General features: G+C 38.3%; 2 protein-coding genes across 11 annotated transcripts in view; both read left to right on the top strand.

Annotated features, from left to right (window-relative positions):
* Positions 1 to 11,592, top strand: part of mapkapk5 (MAPK activated protein kinase 5) — a 20,057-nt gene extending 8,465 nt beyond the window's left edge. Inside the window, exons 2-14 of the mRNA XM_060883089.1 lie at positions 68 to 141; positions 3,773 to 3,848; positions 5,111 to 5,208; positions 5,292 to 5,400; positions 6,215 to 6,304; positions 6,427 to 6,522; positions 6,594 to 6,674; positions 7,213 to 7,400; positions 7,645 to 7,765; positions 7,922 to 8,052; positions 8,837 to 8,952; positions 9,051 to 9,155; positions 9,453 to 11,592. Coding sequence (XP_060739072.1) covers positions 68 to 141; positions 3,773 to 3,848; positions 5,111 to 5,208; positions 5,292 to 5,400; positions 6,215 to 6,304; positions 6,427 to 6,522; positions 6,594 to 6,674; positions 7,213 to 7,400; positions 7,645 to 7,765; positions 7,922 to 8,052; positions 8,837 to 8,952; positions 9,051 to 9,155; positions 9,453 to 9,547 — 1,380 coding nt within the window. The 3' untranslated portion in view covers positions 9,548 to 11,592. The remainder of the gene's footprint in view (positions 1 to 67; positions 142 to 3,772; positions 3,849 to 5,110; positions 5,209 to 5,291; positions 5,401 to 6,214; positions 6,305 to 6,426; positions 6,523 to 6,593; positions 6,675 to 7,212; positions 7,401 to 7,644; positions 7,766 to 7,921; positions 8,053 to 8,836; positions 8,953 to 9,050; positions 9,156 to 9,452) is intronic.
* A 6,420-nt stretch (positions 11,593 to 18,012) lies between these two features.
* The window catches only part of atxn2 (ataxin 2), a 35,575-nt gene continuing 32,117 nt past the window's right edge, over positions 18,013 to 21,470 (top strand). For 4 of the 10 annotated variants that reach the window (XM_060882577.1, XM_060882578.1, XM_060882580.1 and 1 more), the window contains exon 1: positions 18,013 to 18,718. In XM_060882577.1, the coding sequence (XP_060738560.1) occupies positions 18,603 to 18,718 (116 nt within the window). In that variant the 5' untranslated portion in view covers positions 18,013 to 18,602. The remainder of the gene's footprint in view (positions 18,719 to 21,470) is intronic. The other 6 variants (XM_060882582.1, XM_060882583.1, XM_060882584.1 and 3 more) reach the window with 2 other exon arrangements.

The raw sequence follows: 21,470 nt of genomic DNA on the forward strand, positions 1-21,470 counted from the left end.
TTGGGTTGAACCACTATGTGTTATTAAACACTGATCTGTTGTAATAATGTTCATGTCACATCCACAGGAAAGCTCCATCCTGGAAGAGTACAGTATAAACTGGACACAGAAGCTCGGTGCTGGAATCAGTGGACCTGTAAGGTAAGATTTTTGCTTTTGGTTTTTGCTTCGTAAAGTTGTTTTGTTTCTCCTGAGTGGAGAGCGATGTTTCCTTATAGTTTAACTTTTAAACTGAACAGGGAAATTAAGGGAAATTGGTGTATTAGCTTTGACCAATTCCACATCTAGTGTGTGAACCTCTTTAAAATTCAGGTCAACTATTATTAGTGCAGAACAAATGGAAAATCCAACATAAATACAGTGAGGAAAAAATTATTTGGTCCCCTGCTGATTTTGTATGTTTTCCCACTGACAAAGAATGATCAGTCTATAATTTTAATGGTAGGTTTATTTTAACAGTGAGGGACATAATAACACCAAAATATTTCCATTGTAAAAAAATATAAATTGATTTGCATTTTAATGAGTGAAAAAAGTATTTGAGCTCCTATAAATCAGCAAGATTTCTGGCTCCCAAGTGTCTTTAATACATGGGATCTTTTCAATGATTTCAAGGTAGCTGGGACCAGAGTCACCAAGAAAACAGTTGGTAACACTGCTGTGAAGGGCTGAAATCCGACAGCACCCACATGTTTCCCCTGATCAAGAAAGCACATGTACAAGCCTGTCTGTAGTTTGCTAATAAACATCTGAATGATTCAGAGGAGATCTGGGTGAAGGTTTTGTGGTCAGGTGAGCCCATAATCAAACTCTTTGGCATCAACTCAACTTGCTGTGTTTGGAGGAGGAGGAATGCTGCCTATGACCCCAAGAACACCATTCCCATCATCAAACATGGAGGTGGAAACATTACGCTTGTAGGTGTTTTTCTGCTAAGGGACAACGTCACTGCATCGAAGGGACAATGGACGGTGCCATGTACCGTCAAATCTTGGGTCAGAACCTCCTTCCCTCAGCCATGGCATTGAATATGGGTCGTGGATGGGTATTCCAGCATGACAAGAAGAAGCACATTAAGGTCCTGGGTGACCTAGCCAGTCTACAGATGTTAATCCCATAGAAAATCTGTGGACTATCCATTTTTTTTTTTGCTTAATCTAGTGTTCTTTTTTGATTAACTAATTAATCCTTTGGATAACTTTACAAAAAACGATAAGTACAACTTCTAATATAATATTTCTTTTATTAATTTTTTTCCAAAAAATACTTCAATGTGGTTGAAGTTTTTACAGTATACAAAAATAAAGTGCCAAAAATAAAATGTAAACAACACTTTAACATCAGGCACGAATAATGCCATATAAATTCAAAAGCATTCAAAATGCCATAAATTCAACAAAAGCACTGCTCAACACTGTGCAAAAATACATGAAAGACAATGTAACGGCCATTTGGGGCGTGCAAATGGTGACATCCTTTTTATGAAAGAAATCTTGTACACAGCTTTGCCTCTTCCTGAGGAAAAAAAAAACAATAATTACCATTAGGAACCAAATTAAACATGAAATCTATGAATGCTAACAATATATAAACTGTACTGTATTTCAAAGAGGGAATATTTTTAAATGAACCGAATGTGATTAATTACAATGTTTAATATGATAACAATTTTAATTGTATTCAGGTCAGAATCTTGGGTCAGAACCTCCTTCCCTCAGCCATGGCATTGAATATAGGTCATGGATGGGTATTCCAGCATGACAAGAAGAAGCACATTAAGGTCCTGGGTGGCCTAGCCAGTCTACAGATGTTAATCCCATAGAAAATCTGTGGACTGAAGCTCTGCAGCCGAGCAGATATTGCCAACTTTCACACCTGATTTTTTTTGTCCATTTTTAATTTTGTTGTGTAGTTGACCAGGTGTTTGCTGATATCCAACACACTGTTTGATTTCTGAATTTCTGTCTCTATTGCTGATAATCTAGCTGTAATGTTCTAATACTGTGTCCTTTCACACTGGTCACATCTGGCACTGCAGTGCTGGCCTAACCCTCCTTAGGCTTCAGAGCAAGGTTTCTTAAAAGCTGTTCAAAAGCTGTGCTAACCCTGCTATTAAATTACCAGTGTGAAGCAGGGTCAAAAGCAGGGGGAAACGGAGATATCCTGGGATAAATGCAGTGTGACAAGCACTTATCTGGGAAATCACAGGGTTCTGTGTTATCTTTTTATTATTTAGAGAGTAAAACACTTTTTCAGCTTTTCTTTGCTGTGTATTTTGTAAATTCTGGTCTAGTGTGACAGGGCCTCTGAGTGGACACGTACACATTAAAAGCAATATGAATACATCACCAGACATGCTTGCAGAGACTTAAACAGAGAAGCAGAGCTCAGACCTTAGCTGCCATGTATCCCATGTATCCCATGTATGTCTTGGGCATCACAGAAACTACAGCTTTACACCCTGAACCAATATTTTATTAAAGATGCCCCAATGTGATGAGCACTTCATAGGGCTGGGCGATATGGCTGAAAACTGTATCACGATATCAGTGTTTCATATCGGTTGATATCTATAATTATTGATTTTTTTATGGCCCATTTAAAATAAGGACCAGGAGAAAATATATTACATTTAAACATTTTTATTTGAAACTTAACCTTCCTGTGATCATAATCCCCTCAGTTAAGACAGAATTGTCAACAACCATGGAAAACTCATCTTCTACCGCTTATCCGAACTACCTCGGGTCACGGGGAGCCTGTGCCTATCTCAGGCGTCATCAGGCATCAAGGCAGGATACACCCTGGACGGAGTGCCAACCCATCGCAGGGCACACACACACTCTCATTCACTCACGCAATCACACACTACGGACAATTTTCCAGAGATGCCAATCAACCTGTGCATGTCTTTGGACCGGGGGGAAACCGGAGTACCCGGAGGAAACCCACGAGGCACGGGGAGAACATGCAAACTCCACACACACAAGGTGGAGGCGGGAATCGAACCCCGACCCTGGAGGTGTGAGGCGAACGTGCTAACCACTAAGCCCCCGTGCCCCCTCATGGAAAACTCAAATAATTAAAATGTAAACATAAGTCTAAAGTCACAATGAACACTTAACAATTATCTCTTAACATTTAAGTCGACATTGGTCTGACTACGGTCAGACTTGTAATATCCAAAAAACTGCCATACTGGCGAGCTGACTTTTCCACTTTTATTTACAATTTCCTCGCTCGCTGCGGCGCTCATTTTCTGCTTATCAGTCGCCAGTTACTGAAGCGGAATCCAGCAGACCTGACATGATATTGTTACATGTTTGGCTGTTAGCGTGTCACTCATTACGTTGCTAGGTTAGCCGAGAGTGAGTGCCTTTGTTAATGCAACCAAACTTGCTTCGCAACCTCTGTGTTCTTCCGACGAAGAATAAAATGTATCGAACGTTTTGTCGAACACATTTTGTATTGATATCGATCACGTGTGTATCGCAATACATATCCTTATCGTTTTATCGCCCAGCCCTAGCAGTTCATCTCTCTTCCTTCTTTAAATTTTTTTTTTTAAATTAGGTTAAGTCTTTTTTATAGATAAGAATCTACGATCATATGGAAATCTTAAGTAAAGTCTCTTTAAAACAGTGCCTGTTGTACAAGTTCTAACACATTTATTGTGCCTTTGGAGTGAAATTTGAAATGCATTGTTTAATATCAGATGTTGGACACTTGCCAAGGACAATTAAATTGACATAACTAATTTCATTTTTTTCAGGGTTTGTGTGAAAAAGTCAACACAGGAACGGTTAGCCCTGAAGATCCTGATTGACAGACCTAAAGCACGAAATGAGGTAGGGAAGGACATGCTTACTGACTTAAGTTATGTGTTAAAGTCATTCTGAGTTGTTTTAGTGTAATTATTCAAAAACGACTTTCACAGAATCAGTGTTACATGGAAACAGACAGTGTCTCACAGAGTAGATCACTTCCACTTCAACTGCAGTGTTGGTTAGGTGTTAGTTAGGTACTGAGTATTATCATGCTTTTCTGAGGTATTGTGGAGATCATATTTTTTTTCCATTATAATAATAATAATTACATTATGGTGCAGCAGAGGAGAACACAGTAAAATAGTAAAACACAGTACAAACACACGTAAAAACACAGTACTGTGAAGAAATGCTGTAAAGTAAGTGTTTTCCAAAACATATATTTCAATTGTTTATTTTTTTTGAGTGAACAAGAAAAATCTAAATCAACTCATTTGGTGTTACTATCCTTTGGCTTCAAACAGCATCTTGCACACTTTGTACACTTGCACAAAGTCAGGGATTTTGTAGAATTCAGGTTTATGTTTAACTAATTATACCAAGCACATGATAATGATCATCAATTTTATATGTAGGTTGAAAAACAGTCATTAACTGAAACAGAAACAGCTGTGTAGGAGGCTTAAAATGGGTGAGGAACAGCCAAAATCTTTATCACAGGTCATACACCATGGCAAGACTGAGTACAGCAAAAAGACACAAGGTAATGCATCAGCAAGGTCTCTCACAGGCAAAGATTTCAAAGCAGACTTATTTGAAAGAAGCACCAAGGGTGGGCAGTGTTGAGGACCATAGGGACGGCAGTGGCTGGCCAAGGAAATTTATAGCAGCTGATGCTGCATCTCATGCTTATTTCTCTTCGACATCAGAGATCAAAGAATAGCATCCAGGCACACCCACCTACTGTCTGGAGAAGTTTGGCCAGAAGTTGTTTTTATGGAAGAATTGCAGACAAAAAGCAATTGACTAGTCCAACGTAAAACCTAAACATAATATTTGAACCTTTAAAAAATACACTCTCTAGAATAATAAATTAATTTTTTTTGTAATTCACAGTTAGATACTAAAAATGACCTGGCAGCATTGCTACAAATGTAAAATAAACTAATGATTATGCTTATTGTAAATAAAATAAATTCTATTGCAAATAATAAACTAGATTATTGCAGAGAAACCTTCTACCAGTGCAGTGATCTTTTTCTGTTAGCAGCGTCCCTGCTGTAATCATACACTTCTACAAGGCTCAGCATTTGAATCCTCACACTTATCGTTCTCTTTCTCAGGTAAGACTTCATATGATGTGTGCCTCACACCCTAACATTGTACGAATCTTGGAGGTTTATGCCAACAGTGTGCAGTTTCCCCATGAATCCAGTCCACGGTAAGAGATATACCATACTATCTTGCCTCTTATCTTATGTGGCCCTTCATTTATTTTAGTTCTCTTTACTGTTGTTTTTACAGAGCAAGATTATTAATTGTTATGGAGATGATGGAAGGAGGAGAGCTGTTCCACAGAATCAGCCAGCACAGGCACTTTACAGAGAAGATGGCCAGCCAAGTCACTAAACAGGTAATGTGCTGCAACTTTTGACTCATTTGTTCTGTATGACCTTGAGGTGGACAGATCATACATTCAATAGCTAGAGTTGAAGTTACATCAGACCAGTCGGTGTCACCGATTCACATCACTTCCGCTTTCAAACAGTGCTGAAGTTTGTGCCATTGACCTCTAGGTTTTAGTCATATCTTTGTATTCCATTGTTACATATTAGAAAAAATGTAATTATCCATCCATTCTCCACATCACTTTTCTTACTGGGATGCTTGTATCCTGGAGAATCCACGCATGCATGGCAGTGGTGGGGATCGAACCCTCAGCCCTGGGGGTGTGAGGCAAGCATGCTAACTACCAAGCCACACCCCAAATGAATAATGTATTATATTAAAGCTGTAATGTGCTTGCCCAATCCTGTGTACTGGTTATCTGAAGAAAAAAAAGTAAGACTAAACTCATATCTACTGTATTAGCTAGTGAAGTGTATTAATACAGCATAAGTGAAACGCAGTATAGGATCATGAAAATCCTGTTTAATCCTTAATTTAAAAAATTAATTGGCCAAATTTTCAACTTTGCGCTACAGTGTGCTGTCCTCAAGTGGCACATGAAAGATATTGGCTAGCGAATTTGTTTACTGTCAGTAAGATTAACAGTTGTGAAGTTATAGTGTGTAGCAGTAAGGGAGAGCTTTGCACCATCTTAGGAATAATGTGTTATTTTGTGCTTGTTCATGTTTTGATTGTCTGATATTTGATATTGTCTGATATTTGATATTTTCTGATATTTGATATTTTCTGTTATTCCCTATATAATTAAATGTCTACAGATTGCCCAGGCTTTGGAACATTGTCACTCACTTAACATTGCACATCGAGACCTAAAGCCAGAAAACCTGCTGTTTAAGGATAATTCTTTGGTAAGACCTTATTTTGATGTTTGTTATTGTTAGAATTCATTGTTGGAATATTTACTGATCAGCAGTAGCGCTGTAGAATTGACAGGAAATTTTATTTACTGCTCTGTAAACTCCATCTTTAGGATGCTCCTGTAAAGTTGTGCGATTTTGGTTTTGCCAAAATTGATCAAGGTGATCTGATGACCCCACAATTCACTCCTTACTATGTAGCACCTCAGGTAAGCTGTTTGTTATAATAAATCTCCCACTTGTTTGCTTGTTATGATATAATGTATTTTACATTTTTCAGGTATTGGAGGCACAAAGACGTCATCAGAAAGAAAAGTCTGGAATAATACCTACCTCACCCACCCCGTACACATATAACAAGGTGAGAGGCCTCAGGAGAGGATGATTCTGGATTTCATTGTAGAGCATTTGAATGAATAAACAAGCTAATCGTGAAACCTAATACTTATTTAAAAGTTAGAGTTTTTGAGGCTTGTTTCCCAGTTGCTGGAATTCTTCCTTTAATTCACATGATGCCATTTTTCATATCTGATCACATATGTACTCACATGAGTGTGCTCACATGAGAGTTTTGTGAATGTCATTTTCAACTCTCACCCTTCCATGGAGAACTGGGATGTGGTAGCTTAGTGGCTAAGGTGTTTGGAACCTGTTGTTCGGAAGGTTGTGAGTTCAAATCTTACTGATAGGCCCCTGAGCAAGGCCCTCAAACCTCCGTTGCATTTATAATATAATACTTCTTTTGGGGTGGAGGGAAACAAATTAATTCAACTGATACAGAAAATTTAGAGAAAAATGTATGACCAAGGAGGTGGACTATTAGGATATTATTGGCAGACAGTTTTTAACTTAGTTTTCTTTTTTCCTTTGATCTCCATGTGTTCTTTTTTTCTTCACAGAGCTGTGACTTGTGGTCCTTGGGCGTTATTATCTACGTGATGCTTTGCGGTTATCCTCCATTTTATTCTAAGCACCACAGCCGCACCATCCCTAAAGACATGCGCAAGAAGATCATGACAGGAAGCTTTGACTTTCCTGAAGATGAGTGGAGCCAGATATCCGAAATGGCAAAGGACATTGTCCGAAAGTGAGTGACTAAAGCCAAGAAGCCTTAAGTGTATGACTTTTATTTACTGGTTCATGGCTGTAGGAGATCTTGTGTCATCTACACAAAAGACCCTTTTTAAGACTATCTGAGATCGGGTTACTAAATTGAATAATAAATATAATAGGCCATTAAATAGTTGTATTTCACAAAGGACTTTCTTGTATTAAGCTTATAACTGAGACGTTAACTTGACCGTTTAACCTGTTTTGTTCTATCATGTCAGGCTGCTGAAGGTAAAGCCTGAAGAAAGGCTAACCATCGAGGGGGTCTTGGCTCACCCCTGGCTTAATTGCACAGAGGCCTTGGACAATGTGCTTCCTTCTGCTCAGATGATGATGGACAAGGTTAGGAATAATTGATGCATAAATATACATTCTATGTACGCTGTATAAAACGTAGAAAATATACATTTTACTAAAAGGGAAAGTTTTACAACCTTGGATTAATTATAGGCATTCAGTAATAGAATGAACTGTGTGCTTCTTGTTTTGTGTGAGCAGGCAGTTGTCGCTGGGATCCAGCAAGCCCATGCAGAACAACTGGCCAACATGAGAATACAAGACCTTAACGTCAGCCTCAAGCCTCTCAGCTCTGTGAACAACCCCATTCTGAGGAAGAGAAAGCTGCTAGGGTTGGTTTGTGCTTTACCTCAATAATTAGGTCACCTCATTTTTTTTAACTGGATTTGAACAATTTCTATTTGGGAGTCATATGCAGGAACATTTACACAAGAAATGTGTTATTAATTAAATGCTTGAAAAGGGAAAATTAAAAAGGGGAAAAAAAAGCTAAACAAATTTCATTCCAAAATTACAAAATAAGGCTAACAAATTTGATATGGTATGATATGATATTTGATATATTTTACCTCCATGTAATGTCAGTAGATTTGTTCAAAATTTGTATGCATGTCTTCAATGGTCATGGTTTCATAACAAGTTAAGCACACTGGCACACACTCAAGAATCTCACAGAGAGAATAAATGTGTAGTTTTTTACTCCACTCCTGAAATTTAGCAGTTTTATCTGTTGACTTTGTTTTTAGTTGAGTGGTGTTGAGTACCAAGAAAACCAGAAAAAACAATAATAATCATATGGCTAGGCCATTGCAAATTCTTAAAGTTTAGTGAAATCCTTGCTGTTGATTTGGAGATGTGCTTTAGTTTATTGTCATGAAAGTTAAAAGTCTTCTTCATTTTAAGTGATTTTAGCAGAAGCCTTGATGTTTTTTTGTTAAAATTGTGTGGTATTTGGACCTATACATGATTCCCTTCATCCTGATAAAAGCCCAGCTAAAGAAAAGCAGCTCTAAAGCACAATGCTTCCACCACCATTATTTTGGTGACGTACTGTGTGTGTTTTTTATAAAAACATGAAAATCAAAATATGACCAGTGTTTTCATTTGTTACTATAGTACAAAGCCTAATGATGGCTTCTTCATTAATGACCCTGAAAATGGAGCAGAAGACTCTAATGTGGCTCTGGAAAAACTGCGGGATGTGATTGCACAGTGCATCCTACCACAAGCTGGTGAGCTGGCCAAACACATGTTACATACACAAATCAAAAGCATATGTGCATATAACACTTACCGTGTCTCCATGCTTTTTGGGCTATTATACTAATAGGAGAAAATGAGGACGAGAAGCTGAATGAGGTGATGTATGAAGCGTGGCGTTTCAACAGAGACTGCAAGCTGCTCCGTGATGGCCTGCAGGGACTGAGCTGGGATGGTAAGTGTTTAATAATAGTAATAATAATACTGTCAAGAAGCTGTTAATCACATTCACAACCAAGTGTAGTGACTCCTTTACAGTGGTGTGAAAAAGTGTTGGCCCCCTTCCTGGTTTAACTTTTTGTTTTTTGCACGTTTGTCACACTTTAACGTTTCAGATCACCAGACACATCAAGAAATCTGGAAGGGGGCCAACACTTTTTAACACCACTATATGCATGACTGTAGGCATTGATGTTGATGCATTTCGCATTCACTTCATTGTGAACAAACACTTTTTTCCCTGCTCCCTCAGGTAGGGCTTTCTCTGATAAAGTGGATCGCTTGAAATTGGCAGAGATTGTGAAACAGGCTATCGAAGAAAAGACAAACTTGGAAGACTCCCAATAGAAAGTGGTGCATTTCTATTTTCTTTTGTACTGTTTATTATAATTGTTCTTAAGCAAATAACTGTAAAGTGTAATTTTATGTAAATTGAAGCGCATATTTTCTCCCTTCTATTGATACGCTAGTAAGCCTGATGTACAGCTGTAGATAATGGCAAGTTGTTGGTATGATTACTTTTTTCTACAGACAACATTGATGAAACATTTCAAAAAGATTATTTTTGTTTTTGCAAGAAAAAAGTACCAACTGAGGCTGTATGTAGACCTTTGTAATTCATTTCAGAGATTTATTTTTATTTTTGTTTTAACAACGCTCCCAGTTCTATTTATAAGAAAAAGAATGATGTTTTACCACAAAGCTTAAAAAAGGCAAATGAACATATGGAGGCTTCTTCAAAATGCTTGAGGTGGGGGTCTGAACAGAAGTTTAAGATGCAATTAGATATAATTTCATATGCTTTTCATATAATTTCATTTTATGCCATATCATAAAATTCCACAAATGTGAAATATATCATCAAATAATAATCATTCATATTCTGGTCCCTGAGAAGGTATAGCAGTTATTTAAATTAGGATACAAAAAATATTCATGTCCTGTACATCCTAAAATCTTTTACCAAGTTATGCCATGCTGGCATCATTCTTTATTCATATCAACTCATTTTTGCTCAACTCCAGTAATTACTCCTTTTAGTACAGCTCATAAAAGGCTGTTCGGTGAATTGTGACTTCATATTGCAGCTTTCCTCAGCTGGGCCTGTGAAAAGCAAATAAATGCTGTATCTATTTTGATCTCTTAGCTGGACGTACATTTGAAATGCATTACATAAGCCGATTTTCTAATTTTTCTACAGCATCAGGGACATAAATCTTAATTGGTCGAATGTTTGGCAAAATCAAGCATCTTATCATAACCTGAACTGTGTAACATGTGACCTGTATACTTATAATGTGTATAACATTTGTGTAGAGTCTTAATAATTTTACAGAATTTTACAGAACTTTCTACATTGACAGTGGCCTGTATAACTGATAAGATTCAGTGAAAAGTTACTAAAATAATTCAATGCATCTGCTTTTAGTGTATTTATATGAAAGCCAAATCATATCATTAAGATTTTACTTTTTAAAGTTTATCTGAACATGCTTAAATACAACTTTAAAAAGTATGCAAAGAAATAACTCAAGCATTGTATTAATCATCAGACACTGATGCTTTGAGAAAGCAGTTTGAGTTGTTATTATCTAGGTAATATCACCTAAATATATTGCAAGAATTTAACGAGTAACCAGTCCCCAAATAATACTAAAGATAAGATTCAGCACTCTCTCGTCTTCACAGATTTACAGATTTTATTTTTCTCTATAATTAACCTTCATGTCATAGAATATATGTTAAGTCCTAACTTCATTTTTAAATACATGCCTTCCTCCAGCTATGAGCCACAAACCCAGTACAGTCTACCTTAACACTTTACAGTGCTATTTAATTTACAGTGTTCCTTAAATTACATTAAACAGTTCTGTAGAATCAAAATCTGTTGAGCTGAACCCAAAGACATCACATGCCATGTGTATCTGCTGATTGCTCACTCAGATATGTAGCAATGCACCTGGGAAGACTTACTAAAGAGGAGTTGAGTGATCTGTATGTAGAACAAAACTGCTGAGCCATAAGTCAGGTGGCCTTACACCCAGCCCTTGCAACCACAACAAAGCAAATCACAGAGCTAGAGGCCTTTTTTTTTTTTAAAGCAACTGCTATGTTAATATGGCAATATTATATTCTCTCTGAATTAGACCGAAAGGCCTTGTGTCTGTACTAGGTTTGCTACTACTAACAGGACCCTTGTGTTTCTAGTGCTTCCAGTTTTTATTGTATTATAATTCATTTGAATTCTTATCTTTACCATGTGGCACATGAGCACTTATTGTCATTTCATGATGGAACATGTAGAGCTGTACCTCAGACAGTATTTTTTGTGAGGGGGTGAGGTTGTTCTGAACATACTGAAATATTTGGATTAAAGGAATTACTTGGTAAAAGATTGTAAATGTATTTATGGTTATATTGTTATTTACACTCTTAGTTCCTCATTCATTGTATGTATTACAGCAATTTTCATCCTGAGGTCTTTCAAAAAAAAAAAAAACTCACTTAAATGCCATTGGTTCCACTTGTAATGCTTGATGTGTTTTTCTATTCTGGAAGACTGCAACACAACTGAACAAATTACCATAAACAGAGTTCCTGGAATCTAGTCACCATGTTGTATATAGATGAACAGTAAAGATGAAAGACAAGGCCAGGGGCCTAACAACACACTGCTAGCATTGAATATCTTATTCAGAAGTTTATTATTAGAGCAAAACAGTATAATGCTCCAAGCTTAGTGGGCTCATAGATAGTCCATTCAAGTCCTGCATTAGGCTGAAGCAATTAATTGATCTCTAGTGAATTTGTCCAAAGGCCAAGTTGTGCAACGATTCTTAAACCAAGACTAGATGCCAGTGTGGTGGGGTAGAATTGTGATTTGTTGCTCTTGCTATAAATATGAAGAAAAATTGATCCATGCTAAATTGCCTGAATTTATTTCAGACCTTGTGCCTTGTCATACCATATTTCAGTGGCTGTGTAACAAGGCAGGAGGGGAATATGATGAGGAGGAGCAAACGCCATTCCTGGCCTTCAGAAATGACCATTCCAGCCTACCTGAAAAAGTTCCTGCAGTGGTTGCCTTTCAGCTATGGTTTGACTAGGTCTTTTACTAGATCTCTGTCCAGGCAAGGAAGAATATTAACTGTGTTCATAATAAGAAACTTTGACATGGTCAGGTGTCTTATTTAATATATCATTTAGACATAGCAGTTCTAAAGTAAAAGTCAACAGTAAACCTAGCAATGGGGCATTCTGAAGCGAAACATTAATATGTTTTAATATGTTAGCAATACAACAAAACTAGTCCATCCAGGACAGCACTCACAGACCAGCAGAAGGGGAAATTGTGTCACTGAGGTACTTGTATTACTGCATGAGGAAGACAGGAAGGATTCCAAAGCTTTAATGTCAGATTGTAGATGTGTTAGTATGCAAAGTAGAAAACCCATGTGAGCAGAATAATAATGAAGTATATCTGGGCATATTTGTTGGTATAGGAGTTCCACCTTTATGCATAAGGTAAGGACAAGTAGGAGTCTTGTTTTTAAGAAGTCACACGTTGAGTTACAAATGCTGGTTAAAAATCCTCCAGGATATCACCTTAAAATGGTTTTGAGTAGGATTCTGACATTTGCAGAATTGGTTAAAAGGCAAATCTTTTAGTCAAGTCAAGGTTTAATCTGGCATTACCAATTGGCTTTTTAGAAGTTGGTTTCATTAAACAGATGCATGAGCTTGTCATGGCTCAGACCATACTCTGCACAGTGCAACAAGTCAGTTTGCATGGCTGTCGTCCCAGAAGCCTCTTCTGAACCTGACTCACATGAAAGCCTGGAAAGAGTTTGCTGAAGACAACTTGTCCAAGAGTATGAAATACTAGAATGTCCTGTGGTCTGATTAGACTAATGTAAACTTGTTTGGTTCAGATGGTGTCCAGCATGTGTGGTGATCCCCTGGTGAGGAGTACCAAGAAAATTTTGTCTTGCCTACAGTCGAGCATGGTGGTGGTAGCATCATGGTTTGTGGCTGCATGAGTGCTGCTGGTACTGGGGAGCTGTGCTTTACTGAGGGAAACCAATATGTACTGTATCCCTCCCTTCAGAAACCGGGCTGAACTGCAGTTTTCCAACATGATAATGACCCCAAACACACCACCAAGATGACAACTGCCTTGCTGAAGAAGGTGAAGGTGATGGAGTGGTCAAGTATGTCTCCAGACCTGAACCCTATTGGTCAACCTGTGGGGCATCCTCAAGTGGAAGGTGGAGAAGCGCCATGTGTCTAACATCTAGCAGCACGGTGATGTCATTATGAAGGAGTGGAAGAGGGTCCCAGCAACATCCTGTACAAGTCTGATAAATTCCATGCCCAGGAGGATTAAAGTAGTGGTTGACAACAATGCTGCTCACACAAAATATTGACACTTTGGACACAGTTTTGACATGTTCACTTAAGGTGTACTCACTTTTGTTGACAGTTGAGTCATTCTACGAAACGGGTGCCATTTCCACTTTGCAATTGTCCACATTTTCATTAAGAACAAACTTTTTTTACTTACAGCTTTAAATATTATGTTAATCCTCCAAAAAAACATTTTCCCACCTCAGGCACAAAATACTTAATAATATTATCAATTTTATTCTGGCAAGGGAGTCTTTTTTTTACCACCCCGTCACGGACAATATGTATGCCATAAGAGTAGTAAAACAAGAAATATATATTTAAAATCTAATGTTTTCCTAATAGTAAAATGTCCCTTTTTTGGAAACCATCAATAGAAAGTCTGTAATTTAATTTAATTAATTATTCTTATTTTTTTAATCTTGAAATATAAATTTGACATTTCAATGGCCTCATTGTTTATACTTAAAAAACGAATACACTTAAAAAATACAAATAAAGTTACATTTATTTGATTAGTCCACAAAACAAGAACATCATTCAACATTAATTTATGTAAAATTTATTTTCTTTTACACACATTTTTAACAAAATGACCCCGTGAGAGGGTGGTAACTGATGTCACGGAGTGGTTCACTGTGACAGGGTGGTATGGACAAAGTGTGTATCTCTATGGTATGCTTATTTTAAACTTTATAAAACTGGGGAGGGGAAACATTAACATTGGAAATTTAATGGAAAACATTGGTCATGCTCTGAAAAACTAAAAAAAAAAGAGCATCATTACAGTGACTGGGAGAGTCGGTGTTGTCAGCTCAAGTGAAGAAGGTTTTGACTTTGGACTTGAAAGCAGAAGTGAACCTGTTTGTTGGATTTCTGTTGGTGGAACAGAAATGCAGCAGTGAACCTGTTTGTTGGATTTCTGTTGGTGGAACAGAGGTCTTCACTCTGAACACTGCGATGCTTCTTTGAAAATCCAAGGGCATTTTCGGCAAAACCTTGTAGCCTGTACTTCTTCACAATCCTCCCTGCTGTTACCTTTGCTATTAGTTGTTTTTCTTTTTCTTGTCTTGCTTTACAGTACTTATTCCTTATGTCTTCCATCAAGGCTGCATGATAGAGTAGTGTTTTTCTGATTTTGGAGCTTACCCTGCCCGTCTTAGTTAATTCATTTATTTTGGAACGAGGGGAGTCATTCTTATTTAAGTGCTTATATCTTTTTCTGTATTTGTCAGCACGCTTTCTTTGTTTCTCTAGCGATTTCTTTAGTTTTTCTATTTCTTTGCATAGTGTATCCCTGTTCTTCCTGGAAATTCGCTTTCCTTCTTTATGTTGCCTGAAACAAAACAAAAATCTAGTGGTACTTTAGGGGTTTAAGTCATGTACACCATATATAAAAACATTTACTCATCAATGATAGGCCTGCTTCCTATTCTCTACATGTGTCCATTTATTTATAATCCTAACTGTGCACAACCCTGACTTTGAAAACTAATCCTAACTGCTGCTTTGGCTGTTGGACAGGATCTGGAGTCAGAGGAAAGGTGTCCAGACTGTGCTTCCTAGCCTCTGCTTTCTCTTCTTGTTCTGCTTCCTCCACTTTTTACGCAGCTGACGCTTGCCTCTCTCACTTAGATCACTAATCTTCTTCTTTTTTCCTTGCTCTACATCCCGTCTCCATCTCTGAAGCTCACTCTCTAGATATTTTTGCTTCCTCTCAGGATCAGCATCCCAACGTGCACGGCATCGCCGTTGTCTCTCAGCAGCGCTTAATGAAGCCATTATGGAGACAGATCTATCTGCAAATGTTATCAAATGTAACATTCTTCATTAAACACAGATAGTGAGTGAGTGAGTGGGTGGGTGGGTGAGTGAGTGAGTGGGTGGGTGGGTGGGTGAGTGAGTGGGTGGGTGGGTGGGTGAGTGAGTGAGTGAGTGGGTGGGTGGGTGAGTGAGTGAGTGAGTGAGTGGGTGGGTGGGTGAGTGAGTGGGTGAGTGAGTGAGTGAGTGAGTGAGTGAGTGAGAGTGAGTGAGTGAGTGAGTGACAATGGTTGAGTGACAGTGAGTGAGTGACATAGTGAAAGAGATAGTGAAAGAGAGTGAGTGAAAGTGTGAGTGAAAGAGAAAGTGAGTGACATAGTGATTGTGTGACATAGTGAGTGAATTAATAAACAAAACAGGGTTAAGTTAACAGATAAAAAATATTAACCTATATCAGAATCCTTGATTTCACACATCTTCACATTCAAATGGGAAGCAGAATCACCCCGTCACATTCCTTACCACCACGTCACAAAACATGTGACGGGGTGGTAAATATCATCCCAAAATGGCCGCATGTCACCCATGTGGTCAAGTTCCTCACCTAGCATACATGCATTCTATCTGAAATATAATTTTATTTGCATTAATAATGTTAAAAAATATAAAGAGAGTTTTCCCTCTCTATCTTGCGTGACGGGGTGGTTGGTTTGAGCTTGACGGAAGCTGCCTAACATGAAAAATCAACAAATAAAGAATGTAGAGGAATGTCAGTACTTGCCTGTTTTTGTTCTTGGCGGCAACAAGGCTCCAATGATGTCACTTCCGCTTTGTGATGTCATTTAATGCAACAGTAGATTATTTATTGATAAAACAAGTTAGTGTGACGGGGTGGTAAATCAAATTGAAGGACGCACACAAATCATAAAATATTTACAATAAAATAAGGTTTATTTTGAATAAAATATATCTTATGTGAAAAGGGACACAAATAATTCTGAAAATATCTTTTTTTAAAAATACATAACTTATTTGGTGATATTTTAGATGAAAATGTCATGTTGGTCAACATGGACATGTGAAAATGGCTATGTACTAATGCAAAATTATTAAAAATATTATGTTATTAAGAATAGTGTTTTTATTATATATCATGTTAACAAGAACACTTCAATAAATAACTTTAAGCTTTGTAAGCACATTTTGGGACATTTTTGTGCCTTATGCATCTCATCAAATGTTGCGGACCCAAATGGCACCCGTTTCGTAGAATGACTGTTATTGAGAGAATAATGGCTGCATGTTGAGTTATTTTTATAGGACAGTAATATAGGACATCTATACTGCTATACAAGCAGCACATTGGCACTTTATATTTGTTACTACAACTATATGTGGCCGGGTGTAAAAGAAATCAACACACCGGAAGCAACAATGCTTTTCTCAAACTGGGGTTTAATCTGATTGCTGTTTGTAAGAAGAAAAAGGAAAAGAAGACAGCGGTCGATGGGAGCAAATTTGAACAGAACCAAAAGTCTAATCGAACAATTTTACAACAAGATGAATCTAGTATGAATTTGGAGATGACAAGGTTGAATCACACTTAAACCAAACCAGAACACACCTCAAAAGGCCATATTCTAACCAAAAAAATAAGATTCAACTATTAATTGAGGTGCATAAGTCAGGCTAAACAAAAACACATACTTAAAACAATACTAACTAATACTAGTTAATACCAACTAGTACTGACAAATACGATAGTGGCTAATCTGTTAAATTACCACGAGATTCACTCGTCCCACGAACATTTAATCCAAAAGTGTCCAAAACAATCACCAACTTGCCGCAAGCACAATAAACGAAGTTCTCTCACAACGTGAAAAAGATGGCTCCTCCGACTCAGCCCACAGCTTCAAAATCCGTGAACTTTCTTGCAAGATAAGCAAGTACGTCTCTTAAAGGAGCCATGACCATTTTTTAAAACACCACAATAACGTATATTTTAGCACCTGGCTACATATAATAGAGTTTCGTTTGTTTTTGGATTTGTTCAAGTACATGTAGTGAATTTTCTAGTTACTGGCAGGTAACATGCATTAAATCCTCTCCTTGTGTAAGTTTATCTGGATTCTCTACTTTCCTTCCATCCTATAAACATGACAGTAAGTGGATTGTGCAATAATCTGCCTTTCAAAAGCCTTGATAAGGAGAAAGATAAGAGGAGAATACAGTAGGATACATTCCTATTTCCCTGCCCTGTTACTAAGAAAACCAAACCTGTTCCAGCATTGCAATGCCCCTGCTTTTCTGTCTAAATGTGCAAAACCCCAAAGCCATGCGTTAAAATACAGTGAAAAGCCTCCTGAAAAGATTGGAGGTTATTACAACAGCAAGAAGGTTTTAAATCTGGAATGTTCAACAAGCACATATTGTTAGTGTCAGTCAGGAGTCCACGAACTATATACCATATAGTGTATACAGTATCGCAGGGGATTGCAAAGATTGCTCTACAGAATAAAGCGCGTCTCCTTTAAATGGATGTGGAATTCTTAAAGCACAGCGAGGAGCCAATCCTGGCCGGCTCACGCGAATCATGCCTTAGCACCGCCGCTCGGCTTCCGACGTGATCTTGTTCACTTCCTGTAAATAGTGCGCAGCAGTGTAGTCGCATTTAGAAAAACTTTTAAAAAATCCAACAATTAAATGTCACAGGTGTCTTGATATCGGGTTTTTTATGCTGCATGAGCGACCGTGTGGAAATTTACATTTATATTTGTACATGTTTTAAGCGAAACACGACTGATAAACAAAAAATGTACGCCTGATTTGTGTATATATCCTTCCGCTAGTTTTTCGTGTCTTTTCAGTGTTTAGGTCTATGTCTTTCACAGGCAGGCATCTCCGGGAGCTGATAATATTATTGTAATTATTATTGTTATTTCTCGTGCTAATCTAGTATATATGGATAATCTGTATCTCTTTCAATGAGAATAAGAATTTGATTTTAAGGAGACGACAGGAGAAAAGAAGCTAGCCGGCTTGCCTAGTAGCTGCCCACAGTCCAGGTTGGAATAATCAGCCCTAGCAACAGCAGAGGGGCTAACAGGCTAACATCGGCGAGCTTTACTCTCGGTTTGACACTTAAAGCATTTTGTCTTCTATAGCTGTGCCGTTGGAGATATTTTCTAAACCGTTTGAATAGTCTGCTCAAAGACTCGTTTATGGGATAATCATGTCAATGAAGCAGACAGGCGGTAATCGCAAACCGGGCAGCAGTAGCGGGGCCGCAGCGGCCTCAGGAGCAGGGGGATGCGCAGGAGCTGCTGTAGGACGACACGGTTTACCCAGGTGAGTTTACCATAACTACGAGCTGCATGTGCTTGCTTTATTAGTCACAAGGTAAAAATGTAGGTAGGATTTCTGTCAGATGTCTAACACACAAATACACTGTAATGTAAAAATGCGGGGTTATTTGGTGTCTGCGGCAACACAGTAGCTGCTATCAAGATGGTTAGCTTAGCTTAGGCCGTGCAGGGAGAGGGGGCTGGGGTTTGGCTATTCTGTTACCTTTTGGTCTTGTGGGAAAAAATAACTGGAATCGGTGTCAGAGTAAAAAAACATTGGAGTTGAATGTTTGCAAAATCAACAAGTCTGTGATCCCGATTATTTTGTGTCCTCTGCTGGGTGGTTTGTCTTGATGAAATCGGAGAATTTCTCTGTAGAGTCAAAGGCTGGAGGCCGATTTGTCCTACATTTACATTTATTTTACTTTGCGGCAAGTTTGTCCGCTGCAAATGGATTGTTTAATGATTTGCTAAGGGCATCCAAACTGGAGCAAAGCTGTTTGTCCACACTATAGCACTGACCTTTAACACGCTTAAACTAGCAGGTTAGTGAGTTAGTAAATTGTTCTCGCTTCGCAGACGCACGTGCGTTTAAATGATAAACAGCTTCTTTTAACAACCAGGTCATTTTAGTGCAGACGGCATGGCAAACGCTAGCCTTTTGGACCTGGAAACTAGACCCTAGCCAGTAGCTCGAATAAAAATGTCCAGTTAAATTACGATCACCACTTTTAATAATTTGCTAAGCAATCTGTGCCAGATTTTTCTGAGATGATTTCGACTTTGCATGTGATATTTGAATGAAAAAAGAAGGTATATCTGTGATGCACATGAATGTCATTTGCAAGTTCTCATTATTAGTTTACTGTCCGTATCAGACAGGTGCAACCGCTGTCTTATTCTCCCCCTCGATTGGCTAGTCATGACCCGCCCTATGTGTTGTGATTGGATAGCAGATTTTACTGCTGGCGTGGACGAACGAACGAATTAGCTACTTCTATGACAAGAGGCGTGGTTTGTCGTAATACAGGTAGGAGAAATAACACGCCAGTTCTCCTTGTAGTAGGAGTTTCGGTTGTCGGCGTCCGGTCACACGGTCACAAGATGAAACGGCCAAAGTCAGGCGAGTTAACCTTTAGCGCGATTAGCAGTGCGACATTATACTGAAAAGGACCTACGTCAAATATTACATTTGGTCTGAGTATATTTTTTGGTATTGTGCTCTTTGCACTTGAATGTCATTCTATTCAGAATGGATATTCCAGTGTTTTTCTGTGAGGCCGTCCTTAAAAATATTTTGGTTTGGTTAAAAAAAGGGTCGGTAGGTAGGTCTATATATATTTTTTTTTCAAGTTTCAATGTTAAAAAAAAAAGTACAATTTTGGTGAGGTGTTTACGTATGAATTTAAACAAATTAGCATATCGTGACGTCACTGACTGGGTCTTCAACCCATGCCTTCGGGCGCATCATTGCAAACCTCATTTTGATGCAGGCTATATATACACAAACAAATTGAAATCTTTGTCAAAAACATGTTTATTGCATGAATTTCAGGTGCATTCATTTGAAGAAAAAAGAGGTAGAATCAAGAAATAAAGAAGCCACTAGATTTCAATTAAAGTGGATTTTCAGAGGAAAACAAATACATTAAAATGTCAGACACTAGAATTTACAAAATAACAGTTAATTGCATGAACATGAAATCTAATATGAGAAAATGTGTCACATTTGGAATGTTTACATCCATAAACAAATATATCATGGAATGTGTAGGAACCCTGTTAACATGCCATCCCTTTCTTTCATTGCTATGGCCAAACTATGGCATCTTTGGAAAAGGTGACCTTTTTGGTGCAGGCTTGTGCTTGCATTGTGGGCAGACTGGCAACACAATTTTATAATTCTTTAGAAGGTCTTTGTTCTTCTCGGCCCCAGGTGCTGCACAATATGCACATAAATCCTTACTTAATTTCAGGTTCATTGATGCATAGTAGGCAAACTCTATTGGAGTCGAACACACCAGCTGCAACCTGAGGAACACTATGCCACAGACGTATTTCACAAGCATATCTCAAAATTCTCCATCTCATACACTACTGAAGTTAGCTTCTAACGTTAACAGGAAGGCTAGTAGGTTATGCATGCTAGCTTTAAATCAAAAAACCTGCTCTGCTACTCAAGAATGCAAACTCACCATTATTGCAGGAACGAAGGATCGGGTCCTTCGAGGTCTTCGCCTGGCCCATCATGATGGAAAATGCATTCCTCTTGTTGTTGGGTGGTGGTGTCTCACTTTGAAATTTCAATTTAAAAGAAACCACTTTTGCCCCTTTTCCACCAAAAAGAACCGGGTGCTGGTTCAGAGCTAGCACTGGTGCTGGTTCAAAGTTGGTTCCACTGGCGAACCTCCTAAGAAACGGTTTGTCTTTCCACCGGCTAAAGTGCCATCACAGAGCCGAGTCTGACGTCACTGTATACGTGTCACGTGTCCCAGCAACTTTAGCGCAGCAGCGGCAAACACAAAACACATCAACAATGGCAGATGTTGCTTTACTGTTAATGCTCATGGCTTTGTGAAACTATATTAGCATCCAAAGGCGGCGAATCCAACGTGAACCAGCACTCGAACTGCCTCGGTGGAAAAGGGGCATTTGATTTGTGGGTCAAATTGTAGCACGTCCTCAATAGCTTGAGTTTCCTCCACCAACAGTTTAGTGGTTTCCTTCAAGTCAGTCGACACGGTCATGGTTAGACT

This window comes from Tachysurus vachellii, chromosome 12 (genome assembly GCF_030014155.1).
Source record: "Tachysurus vachellii isolate PV-2020 chromosome 12, HZAU_Pvac_v1, whole genome shotgun sequence".
NCBI lineage: Eukaryota > Metazoa > Chordata > Actinopteri > Siluriformes > Bagridae > Tachysurus > Tachysurus vachellii.